Raw genomic sequence first — 12,857 nt, forward strand, 5'->3', positions numbered from 1 at the left:
AACTTAGAAATTGATGAAAAGGCTTGTGARGCTGAACATAGGTTGCCAGAGAGAAGCAGAGAGAGATTTTGGATGTGTGAGGTGTTCAGCAAATATACAGCTCAGGAGCCTGTGAGATGTAGGCTGCAGCTCGTATAAAGATTTCTGCATTAAGATATTTATTCAGCTCTTTATGGGGTTTGCAGCTCGCGCTGGATGGTTTCTGTGCAAATGGGAGAACACGACAAAAATCCTGGGGGGAGCTGGGCTGTGCTTGTATGACCTGCAAAAATGACTGTATTTAATCACATATACTCGCTGAAATGGTAGCCCTTCTTACAAACAGTTGGCGTAGTGGTAAAGTACATTCTTCTTGCTTTTCATTATTTTGCCCCTAATAATAGACACCAGCAGGTCAGATCTTATAGCTAACCTCTGTAGTTCAAACAATGAACAGAAGGAGAGGGATTTTATGAAAATCACTRTTTAGCTGGACAAAAATCTACAGTTCCCTTCTGTTTTGAAAACAGGTAATAGCATTTTGGATTTTCAAACAAGAAAATGATCTGACAGTGAGTTTATTGTGAAATGAGCTAATGCCTAGTGCTGAATTCTTGCCAAGAACAGACATTGTTCATAGTTTTCATTTTCATGGGATTTTCAGTAACCTCTTTCTCCCCATACCCCCAAATCTTTTCATCCTTCACAAAGAGGAAAGCTGTTGCCCAGTAGGAAAGCTCCACTGCTGAATTTTGGTCCGTGTTATCTAACAGCCACGCCACTCATTACTGTCTTCAACAGACACTATTTAAAGCTCTGAAGAGCTATACGATTTAGGAGAATCTGTCATTTGGACAGGTCTGTTTCCAGTACATAAAAAGTAATGTCCATTGGAAGGACATTATTCTTTTGCTTCTGGTTGAGATTTCTCTTCATGAATATTTCTTTTAATAATGACTGTCCTAATATGACTTTTCCTAATAGCTTTCCACAATGTGCAGAGAGAGCAGAAAAAGTCTGTGGATACCTTCCACGTAAAAAACCGAAAATTGCTAAGTGATTTGTTACAGGGGAGAAAGCACACTTCCATAAAGTCACAGAGACTCAAGACAGCTTCATCACTGCGAACATGTATGTGGTTTTGCCTAAYAGCATTATAACTTCGTTGCCATGTACTTCCTTAATTTTGCAGATATCTCTGGGTAAAACTCACAAAATAGGAAACACAGAGAGCCTAATTTCATACAATTCTGAATCAGGGCAATTCAGTTCTTAGTCCAAAATTCTGCCCAGACTACCTTTGCTAATGCTATTTCTGATGTAACACAGCTTAAATCAGTACTGTTTCCTCAGTTATGAATTTGTTTGGACTCCATTGGGTTAGGTCTTTTATGGTAAGGTCTTATCATAAATATTTGCATTGTAAATTTAGGGATTACTCGTAGATTTTTTTTTATATATAGGAAAATGTTATACAAGACCTGATTCCAATTTTATATCAGTGTAAATGTCCACTAGCTACAATAAATCCAGAGCAACAGAACAAGAATAATTGATATGAGACTAAAGCTAAATAAATAAACAGGATAAAGAAAGCTAAATAAATATATAGGACATGAACCTAAATGCAATTGACTCCTGCATCAAGTGCTAGCTCACCTAGAGGTAAGCCTGATCTGCAGAGGAGTCTCTTTCTTGTTCCATTGACTTCTTGTGGGAAGCTAGAAAAAATAGCCTTATAGCTMACAGGTAGGAGTCTATGATTAGATACTAGTTTTTGCTATGAAAATCTCCCAAATTACTTAATTGCCTTAGTGTTTTTATTCATTTGCTCTGCCAAATTCCATCACCGTGCAAAACTGTAGATATCCTGGACTCTTGTCATTTGAATTCATGTATTTTGACTTTGGGAACCATGATTTTGAATGGATGATAATGAAGGAAAGACTATTTCACTTATGTAAAGAAAATTTTCTGTATCTGTGGGAACCATCTGTGTAAATATTGGCTGTCTGTAAAACTGACTGGTTGTGTTCACAGAACCCTTGTTTTCTCACTTCCTTGCCATGATTTTTTTGCCATATTCGTTGATTGCCTGACTCATCTGAGTCTGCAAGTTACTGCTAAAGATTGCGCAGCCATTTCTGCAGATTCTGATATAAGACCTTCATGCTAGGAGACACATACCTTGTGCCTGGACAGCTGATGCAGTTGTCCTGCTCAGGTCCAATGCATTTCTGACAGGATACTTCACACAACTGACATTTCTGGGAATCATCAAGATATTCCCCTGGTAGAAAAGAATTCAAGTGTTTATTTCAGATCAACATCTCACATTAAAAAAAAAAAAAAAAAAAAAAAAAAAAAAAAAAAGCACTAAAGCATGTTAGTAAATTCAATAAGCAAACAGAATTAGATCTGTTTTGAATTCCTGAAACAAACATGTTTCATTGGGGCATGAAGAAAACAAGTGTTTGTTCCCTTGGGATATTCAGAATTAGAAGTTCATAGACCTTTTAATTTTTATTTTTTCTATACAAGTCTGATGGAGAGTGACTGTTATTGTAGGAGCTGATGCTATTTCTCTTGCATCAGTAGGAGATAGTAATGCAACTTTGTTAATATTCAGCATGGAGAGTTACACCAACAACAACAGTGCTATCCGTGAGCCATTCATTACGTAGATTTCTCCAGTGCAGAGGTAGCATCCCCATAATTACRAGCTCCAGTATAAAGAGTATGCTGGTCTTCAGTGTGGTGTGCAGAAGGACATGAGCAAGCTTCCATGAGTCAGAGATGTGGTGCTCTCAAAACCTCTAGGTATAGCATTTTTGTCCCTCACTAAACACCTTCCAGGAGTCCTTCCGCTCCTGAAAGACCTGCAGTTACTTCAGAGATTTACATGCACACTTAGACTGAATGAAATTTTGCTGCTGAAGAACCAATCTGGACTTGAAAAGATCTTCTATTTTATAAGTGATTATCTGAAACCTGAAGCTAAGGATGTAAACACTCACAGATCATGAATGCAGTAACTCTATTACAGTGCTGAAGTGTACAGTCCACTCTTTATTCCACAAATCATTAAAAATTGTTTGCATATCTACATAGCTGTGCTCTTCATCTGAGTGGAGACAGTCATTTGGTAAGTGGCATGAGCACTATATCTGTGAAAGGCATTGCACAGGGATAAAAAATCAATTTATCAAACAGATTTATAAAAACCAAGATTAAGCATATTGTACGTTAGTGGGAAAAAATTTTCTAATCAAGCCTAGATATTTGAGATAATTGGCTGCTCCTTCATCCATAAGTAACTGAAGGGAGTGGACAGAGAGCTACCTGTACTGCTGCTACAAAATCCATGATTTGTCACACACACTGTGTCAAAACCTGATTGGGGAATTACTTGGTTTTGGATATCCRTTGCAATGAGTTTCTTGTACTGAAAAGGAAGGAGATCATATGAACAAGTAGACAAATAGATGTAGGAAAGCAGTATTTTCTAAAATCCTGTTATTTGGGCTCTCTGTTTCTTGTCTTTTCTACTTCATACAAATCTATGCTAACAAATTTCGTAACAGTTGAAATTCCTGGTATGATGTAAAAGCTAGGATAGTGCCCACTGTGCTAAAAGGGAARGGAATGGTATACAAAAGCACAGCAACTGACCTTCTAGCCAGCCACGGGYCAAGGCTGAAGTACCCAAAACATGGATATACATATAGATTTTCAGTTGGTGAAGGTCTGTATCTTTCCTATTTTTCCTAGGAAAAAGGTCAAAGACAAGCCCTGTGCCCCACAGTGACACAGCCATACAAAACGCAGAGAGTATCTTCCTCAGAAGCTGCGCTGGGATCAGTGCTAACTGGGAAGAAGCTCAGAACTGGGAGCAAATAGTCTCTTGCTGAACTCAGAGAAACAGAAATCTGCATATTTTGTGCAAGCAAAGGTGTGCTTCGAAGAAACATAACACTACTATTTTCTTCTGCTGCAAATAGCAGCTGCCCACAACACCCCAAATTTGGTTAACCATTCCAGTGAAAAGTGTAACGATGTAACAYATCAGAGAAAGAGATGGGGCTGTCTTGGTTGATGAGGAATTTTGCAAGGTAGGATTTACACACACTGGAATTCTTTAGAATTGTCTATAATAGACTGTTCTGTCCTCTGGGATTCACAGGCAGTGTTWGCCTGCTTCTTGGCTCTTGCATTCTTCAATAATGACTTTCCATTTTTGTGAAATACCTTTTGTTTGCATGCAGAGGAAGTGGCTGTGTGCAAGAGTATACACACATTTTTCTAGTGCTTATTATCACAAGACCTCAAAAAACATTTGGATTAACTGTATCTCCATACAGCTCATGTGTCTGATCCGTGCCCATATAGCCAAACCTTGAATCATGTAAATGGATATAGCTCCACTGAATTATTGCAGCTCTTCCAAGTCGCAATATTATATACTGTGTGATAGGTTACATTATAAATCACTAATGACAAAAACAGCATAAATTGTACAACTTTTTGATGCAGAACACTGCCTGCATTTATCCTCAAGTTACCAAGACCAAATTTTGTCCTGATCAGTAAATATCACAATATTGAGTATTTATAATCCTCACATTCTAGGAAAAAAAGATTAGTCTGCTGTTCAGAAGATCTTTGGGGTAATAATTTCTGCTAGGTAGAAGCTCAGTAGGTCTCTTTGACACTTCTCAACATGTATTCAGGTTGTATAACATGGAATTTCATGATCTCAAATGACTTTGTAAGATTTTAATGTATCATACATATTCCAGTAGAAAATAATCAAGTTTCTCTGAGGCTCAGTTTCTTTCTTCTATGTATTTTGTTGGATAATACACAATCATGAAAAAATACAGTATTGGGAAATGCTTCCTTTTGCAGGTTCTGGTGGCTCAGTGCTTTTTACTTATGCCTTTAAATGCCTCAGAAATCTCTCAGTGCAGTGTTATTAAATAATTACTTCTCTGATGTTGTTTTGTGATGTGTGTTCGGAAACCTTGTTGTTTCTCCAGTCCCTACTGCCTTCTTTTTGTTTGCCCCTGCTGTCTGTATGCTTATTCCTATGACTCGAGCTACTCATTCATATACCTTGGTYATGCCCACTTAAGTCCTTCCTACTTCTTCTCTTAGGAGTGCTGATTTTTCAAAGGCTTTTGTTCTTTCTTTGTTMTTTCTTTCATTGGAAATGCTGTAACTCATTTCAGCTGCCCTGGAATAGGGCCAGAAAGGCCACTTCTCTGCTGACTTTATTTTCTGAGTTGGAGCATTTTATAGCATACTATTACAAAAGTGTCCATCACAAATTACTTATATGGTAGGCCTTCTGAATTACAAGTCACATCTACAGCTGTAGATCTGTCACTGAATGTTATTAGGACAGTTTAATTTGTAGATATTCAAAGAGTTAACATTGAGGTGCAGCTTTGAAGAAGATTTTTAAACTACTCTGCAGACTAGTTTAACTGTTTGCCAGAATTCTGTGTGGGCTATAAATTTCTTCAAAAATCTTGCTAGATAAGTGCCATTTAACAAAACCCCCACTCTTTGTTTTTTATTTACTCAATATTAAATTTATCTGTCTAATGGACATAACTAGGCATATAGAACCAGTAATGCACTTCATCTGTGCCTTAGCCTAAACAGCACCAATTAGTCACAGAATCACAGAAGGGTTGAGGTTGGAAGGGAMCTCTGGAGATCATTTTGTCCAACCCCCATGCTCAAGCAGGGTCACCTACAGCATGGTAGACAGGGTTGCTTCCAGGTGGGCCTTGAAGATCTCCAGAGAAGGAGACTCCACAACGTCTCTGGGCAACCTGGTCCAGTGCTCCGTCACTCTCACAGGGAAGAAATTCCCCCTCACGGTCAGGCGGAACTGCCTGTGCTTCAGTTTATGCCCATTGCCTCTTGTCCTGTCACGTGGGACAACTGAAAAGAGTTTGTCCCCATCCCCTTGACCCCCTCCCTTCAGGTACTTGTACACATTGGTAAGATCCCCCCTCAGTCTTCTCTTCTCCATGCTAAACAGACCCAGTTCTCACAGCTGTTTCTTATAGGGCAGTCACCTGAGTTCTTTCCAGATTTAACCTTTACTTGGCTGTTTATAGTAATTGACTTAATTTTTTGGAATTGGAAGATTTTCATGTATAATATTTTTTCTGTCCTTAGTTTGAAATATTCCTTCTATTCCTCCTCTGATTGTGTCAGGTTGTGCCTTTAACTGCATGCAGGAACCTACTTTCACACCACATTCTTATCAGCAGATATGAAGCATTTTAAAAGGAGGTAAGAACTATTATATACCTTTAAGGAGGCAAAAGAAAATGAATTGCAGTGAGGTCGTCAAGTTAGGATCAGTATAGCTCCCAGGATGCTGCTACATCTTTGCCTAAGCAATATCAAGTATATGGCTGTTATCTAGTCATTATTTCTCTCCTGCTTGCAAAAATCTTTGCCACTCACTGACAGGACATGGTGACAAGCTAGCACAGGATGTGGATATCCTTGCAAGGTATGCCTGGAAATACACAGCATTGCATGTGCTGGTAGTCATAAAGAAATCTTCGTCTCGTAAACTCCCATGAGATTTGGTCACTGCAACTCACATTTTACTTGCTCCCCATTCTTAATCAAAATATCATTTAATCTAATTTTCAAATCACTGGTTATCTTGTATAGTGTTGCCACAGTGACTTTTCTTTATGATCAGCTAAAATTTGGCCTTATTTCCTCCCTTTTGCTTGTCTACTCTCACAGGAATCTATATAGATTTTGTATAAGGACTTTTGTGTGCAGTCTTATGAGTTACACAGGTTTCACAAAGCTGATAAAGAAATATAGATCAAAAGTGCTTTTCACTGATCAACAGCAAGAACTGAGAGAATTCAGTCTTAAAGAGTGTTCTGCTTTTTCCTTGATACATTTTATTTTATTTTGACTGTATGATGGGACCAACACATTGAACTTTGCTAAAGAAATATAATTCTTAAAGTCCATAAGAGACTTATACTAACCTGCATAAAATAAGAATTCCTCTTAAAGTTACCCTTTATTAAKCCCAATGCCTTATAGAGTATTGCTTCTAGAAAGTAAGCATGCCTTCAGCTTTAAAACGTTAGGACATAGATATTATAGCATTTCCTTTCTGCCTAAATTTTGGCAAGTGATACAAAATTTGCACTTAGTTTCTAATTTTGTCTAGCTTCAGCTTTTGGCCCCTTCTTGATTATTCTCAAATCAATTATTTACCCAGCGACTAAATTCCTGTCTCCCTACTTGGATGTGCAGAATGGATAAAGGAGAAACAAAGGAGTTTTAAGGAGCAAAATTTGTAGTGATGATATTTGAGGTGATCAGAAGATTTTGGGAATGGAAGTCTTCTTTTCAGAAGTGCTTTAGGCACTGATGAACTTGATGGATGAAATACAGTTCCTAGCTCCTACCTCCGCATTGTGACAGCTGACAAGGAAGATCCTGGAAAAAGGGCTGAAGATCTTTCCCCCAAACAGTGGTGTGTGGAGCCAGGTATGATATAATGATTTTGGGATGAAAGGTACTTTTGTTGCAGGATTAGCTGAGRTCACATAGAGCCTCAGGTTACCGTTAGTCGTGACAGGCTGGAGAGGGGCAACTGCCTTTATCAACTATACTATCTTGCATGGCCCTCTGTTCTTTTCCCTGCTGAATAAAAATATTTACATCAGGCATGGCTGCCCTTTTTGCTGACATGAAGGGATTTCCCTCGACTTCTTTGTGCCTGTTTCCACCCTCATTTCTACATCGTATTTACACAATGATTGTTAGAAGCCCAGTTAAGAGTCAGAGCTCTCAGGGGTACTAAGCAGGCACAAAAAGACTCTGGAAAGATACATTCAGCACTTAAAAAAATCAGCTTTAAATTTCTATTTGGATTAATAACCTGGATGTCTGGAAGTGAAAGCTGGACTGAGGTCAGGGCTTCTCTCTTGCCTTTGCAAGCACAGAGGTCAGGGCCTGGCAGGGCTGCTGCTTGCCTGGAGCCTGAAATTCGATAATTCCATGAGAGCACAGGAAGGGAAAGGGAGCGATCTTGGCCTGTATTGCAAATGCTTTGCTTATAAAATTTTAGACCAACTATGGAAAAAGTCTCTTTAGCCTCTGTGTTTCTGAAGTCTTCCAAATGGAAATGTCCTTGTTGGGTCTCGTCATTTTCTGTGAAGCCCCRTGACTCTGTATTTCCAAAAGGGCAGTGGAATGGAGGTACCTGAATCTCACTGAAAGTCATCACTCCTTGCTGATAACATTGATTTGGAAATCCAGATAGTTTCCTGCAGAAGATAACAACAGAAAGGTGCAGACTGACTTTGTACGTTTGAGTAACTGTGGTGCTATCTGCACATGGAGTACATTAAAGAGAGAATCTTTTAATATGGGAAGAAAGTATGTTTCTCACTCAAGTTGGTATGATTCRGTCAGTAGCACAGTTACTCCCTCTTACATTACAGACTGAGGAGTCCGTAATTTGTATAAGCAGAGCCTTTCCTGTTGTCAACAGGATTTCTGCAGCCTGACTTGAATAGACATGGATCTGAAATGGAAGAGCTGAATGTCTCAACACTATTTCGGTGGTGGCATCTATCTTGAACAGTGACCYCTGCACTGAGTGCTTGTACTGGAGATCTCAAACTTAATCAGGATGTGAGCAGAGATTGGTTGAAATAACGAGGCAGATTCTAGAAGGCAAAATGTGGTCCTAAGGAGATCGTGAAAGAAACAAAAGATTAAATTTTATCCCTATGTGTTCTTCACTAAGAGTTCTTCAGSCACCTCAGTTGTCTTGCATTGGTGATCTCCTCTTGCTTAACATCTCCTCTGGTCCTAGTGTCTACCCAAYACAAACACTGCAGGAAAAGCCAAGTCATTTGATGACTTCCCCAGGTTGCACAGGCTATGATGTTTCCTTTAATGATCGCTGCAGAGGGTGCATGGGTGCACTGGTACATGATACAGGCACTGGGATTCATATAAATCTGGGGAGAGGCTTTGTGGCACCATTTAACTGTGGAAGTTTTCTGAACCTTGGGACTGGAAGGGCTCGGGAATGGTACACCAAAGTTAGGTCCAGCAAGAACTAGGTTCACACAACTTCATCCCTAGTACGGCCTAGGAATAAGAAAACGGGCTATTTTATTTGGGTAGAGTTATTTTCGTCTTTASATTCAGTAATGTTGCACAAAACTAGTGTATTATCATGGTTACAAGCACTATGGTGTACGGCAGTGCAATCCATAGTGCAGCCACCAGGAGCAGGGTAGGGGACAGGCGAGGGAGAGTTGTGAATGGAAAAGATGTGCACTGTTACCTGTATTGCATCTAAACTGCACTAACAATCAAACTTGAGTGAACATCCTGTGCTTTTATTGCATTGGCATGTTGGAGCTATTCATTCTCTTTGGGTAAATAATCGCAACATGTTCTAGCTTTTCCTTCACAGCCTGACTGGAAAAATGGGTACATAGTATGCTCTTTTCCTAACATCATAAAACAAAGATTCTACAGTGTTTTGTCCTGGGATGGTATTTTTGAAAAGTGATGTTATTTTCCCAGACATTGAATGAATCCATCCCCTAAATACTGAAAAATACTGCCAAATAAATGACTAGGCATGTGCCATTCTTCTAAACTTTGTGTTGGCCGTCTTTAGCAGCAAATGCAATAGCTGCCCAGAAAAAAAAAAGAGATGTAACAAAAAGCAGCCTTTGGGTTCGTCACAGAGAGTCTGCAAATGTTGCTTACTAGGAATGCTCTATTTTAAACACATGAGCTTTCTTACCATAATATGGTTTCCTCTGACTAAATTTCTCATGCTAGAAGTGAAAAATGGATCCTTTATTATGCAATAAACCTTGCTTTCTAATCCAGAGAGAAAGTCCTTCCAGGATCAATTTAATCATAGCATGGCTATTAATTGTAATTCTGTGGGGGTATCTGCTACACTTGCACAGCAGGTGACCGTACCTATAATCCTACTGGTTTCAGCCTGAGGATTTCAGAGTAGTTTCTACAGAGGAGAGAACGCAGTATCATGGTGCTGTGAGACTTCACAGAAATGTCGCAGGAGTTAAATAGGTCTAAATCCTCTGTTGCTTACCAGTGTGGAACCGAGGATGGAAAAGCAGGTGTTGGTTGTACTCCCACTGGTTGGATGTGATCCTAAGGTCCAGAGCTTTAGTTTGTTTCAAGGAAACTGTGTCTCTACCCACCATTCTTTAGTCTCACTTATACGTATACTAAAGAGGCAAAGTTAAGCCCCATCCACTTTGAGGATGACATCAATAAAAAAAAATCAGATAATTAATTTCATTAAAAATTGGAATCTTACAAAATAGATTAATAAAACAACAAATAAATATTATGCCAAGCAGAAATGTTTTTCTCATATTAAACAAAATGTTCATCAAAGATACATTTTCAACTTTTTTTTTCTTCACATATTGAAACTACAGATTCTGAACAAGCTTGTGCAAGTTGTTGGGTTCAGTTTCTTTGTGATGAAAATTTGACTAGGATTTTTCTTTGTATGCTGTAAAACTTTTTAATACTTTCTTAGAATATCATCTTGCACAAACATCTAATGGCAGAACGCTTCTATCATTCTGTAGCAATGACATGAAAACGAGCATGCATGCTCTAAGTACAAGGCATGCGTAGTGGATCAAAGACAAGATATTGTGTGTTGAGTTGTGCTGCAGATTGAAAGCGTCAGCTCATACAGGCCGTCATGTAAATATCTTTGAAAGAATCCTGGATTTATAATTGAAGTCTTCTTACAGTCATTCAGTTCAGTAAATAATTGCATTAAAAACAGCAAATAACAATCTGAAGTGGCCACTAATACAGATTATACTCACTCTGGTTATGATGTGGCTTTATTATGAAGATTAGCTTGGAAATCACCAACTTCTACTTAGTGATGGGCACAGTTGTTGTAGCCACCTATAGTATCTCTGTATGTAAGTCTACTGACCTTAAGGGCTGGTACTGTCATACTGTCATTTCCTGACAGTAAGAAACAGCAGCAGCCTTGCTCTCCCACAAAAATACACTCAGTAGCACAGAGTTGCTCAAATTTTCCTGTGACATTGGAAAGTTGCAAGAGAGAGCTGGAAGTTAAAAGGGAACATGGCTGGAACCTCATTACAGAAAAAGAAATACACCTTCCATTTGTAAAATGATGCTTTCATACAGGGGGATTTGCCTCGTGTCCTGCCTACCTACTCTGCACATCTGGGGTATACTGTTTTTTCTGGTTTAAAACAGTATTAGCTGATGTGTGAGAACCTTTTTTTTGGCMCACAAGTACTACTATATCTTCTATACTTCTAGTAATGAAGAGATCTAGCCAGGGGATGAGGCCCCATTTAAATCAAGGGGTATCCCTCTGTCATTCAAGGATTGTTCTAAATAGACATGAACAGGCAAATACTGAACCAAGGAAGTAGTGATGTGTGTATAAGCTAGAGTCTCCTCAAAAATCTGTCATTGCTTTTTGACTTGTGACATAAATAAGGCAGAAACCACCAAGCAAATTTGGACTGATAACATCCACAGTCCTTTCAGACTGGGAGAAAATTATTTTCTTCATGCCCAGTAGCTTCTGATCTTCCTAAAATGGTCCATATCTGCATGCCAACAAAACAGTCAGATATTGAATACTACAAACTACTCACCACTGAACTGGGGGGGGGGTGAGGGAGCAATTATCTCCTAAGAAAACTCTAAGATGGAGCAAATTAGCTTCCTTCCATTTCAGTCCCATTGCTGCAGTGATCCACTTGTTTAAGGACAACATACAGTGCTGTTTATCAATATTGCTTGCMCCTGGCCACTCCTGTTAGGGCACCAGCAGATAACATAATTCAAAGACATTGAGCTGACATTAGAAAGTTCTGGTTTTCAGCCTAAAACTGAATATACAACTCTGCAAAGCAGCTCTCAGTTCGGTCTCCTACCAGGCTGTAGGTTTAAGTGAGGTAATGAATGAGTGTATTGACTAAAGCCAATTAAGGCGCTGATCCTGCAGGGGTCACATCTGAGCCTCTATGGAGGCATCTTGATTTAATGGGAGGGAAAGCCTACCCTTTGCAAGAACCCAGCCCAGTGCTGTGCTTCGAGGTGTACTCAGTCTGCATACTGACAAGTGAATGGAGACCAACATCTCATTGCGCAAATGGCTACCTATGACTGCAGAGCTAATGCCTTCCTCCTAAACTGCCTGAGACAAGAGGTATTAATGTCTGACTTTTTAATCCAAAGTACACAAGAGATTTCGTCTCTTCACAAGCTCTTATGGGTGGGAAGGAGCTAAGGTTATCGCATACCACACTAGGGTTCAGACACAGTCATACTGCTAGTAAACAAAAGGTGTCCTCCATGGAAACCARACTTTACTGCTCTGATGAATTCCACTCCTTAAAAAAGGAAAAACTCAAAAAATTAAATACCTTTACCCACCCAATCTGTTGCAATGACCTGTATGTGGGATCAAAGTTCTCTTTACCATAAAGCTACCTTTGCCCTCCAGGACAAATATTTTACATACAGATTATCAACATTTTTTTCCAGACCAAAGGAACAGAAATTTAGGTTAATTTAATAGAAAAAATAAAATATGGAATAACATTGATTTTGGCCATTATCAATTACAACAGAACTACCCTATTTTACAAATAACAACTGAACATTTTACACATGTACAGTATTTTTTTTCAGTAAAAATGAATTTGGATTTAACAATGTGTCARTTTTTTAAAAGAAAACAAAGATATTAATTTCTTCTCTATAATAGCGTTAGAGGCATTTGTAAGTATTCA

The 12,857-nt window shown here is 38.9% G+C and overlaps 1 protein-coding gene across 1 annotated transcript in view; it reads right to left on the minus strand.

Moving 5' to 3' along the window:
* The window catches only part of PCSK5 (proprotein convertase subtilisin/kexin type 5), a 248,905-nt gene that overhangs the window by 42,907 nt on the left and 193,141 nt on the right, over window positions 1–12,857 (minus strand). The window contains exon 21 of the mRNA XM_085313604.1: window positions 2,167–2,269. Within this exon, the coding sequence (XP_085169730.1) occupies window positions 2,167–2,269 (103 nt within the window). The remainder of the gene's footprint in view (window positions 1–2,166; window positions 2,270–12,857) is intronic.

Source organism: Rhea americana, unplaced genomic scaffold (genome assembly GCF_003343005.1).
Source record: "Rhea americana isolate MKP2758 unplaced genomic scaffold, rheAme1 scaffold_11, whole genome shotgun sequence".
Classification (NCBI taxonomy): Eukaryota; Metazoa; Chordata; class Aves; order Rheiformes; family Rheidae; genus Rhea; species Rhea americana.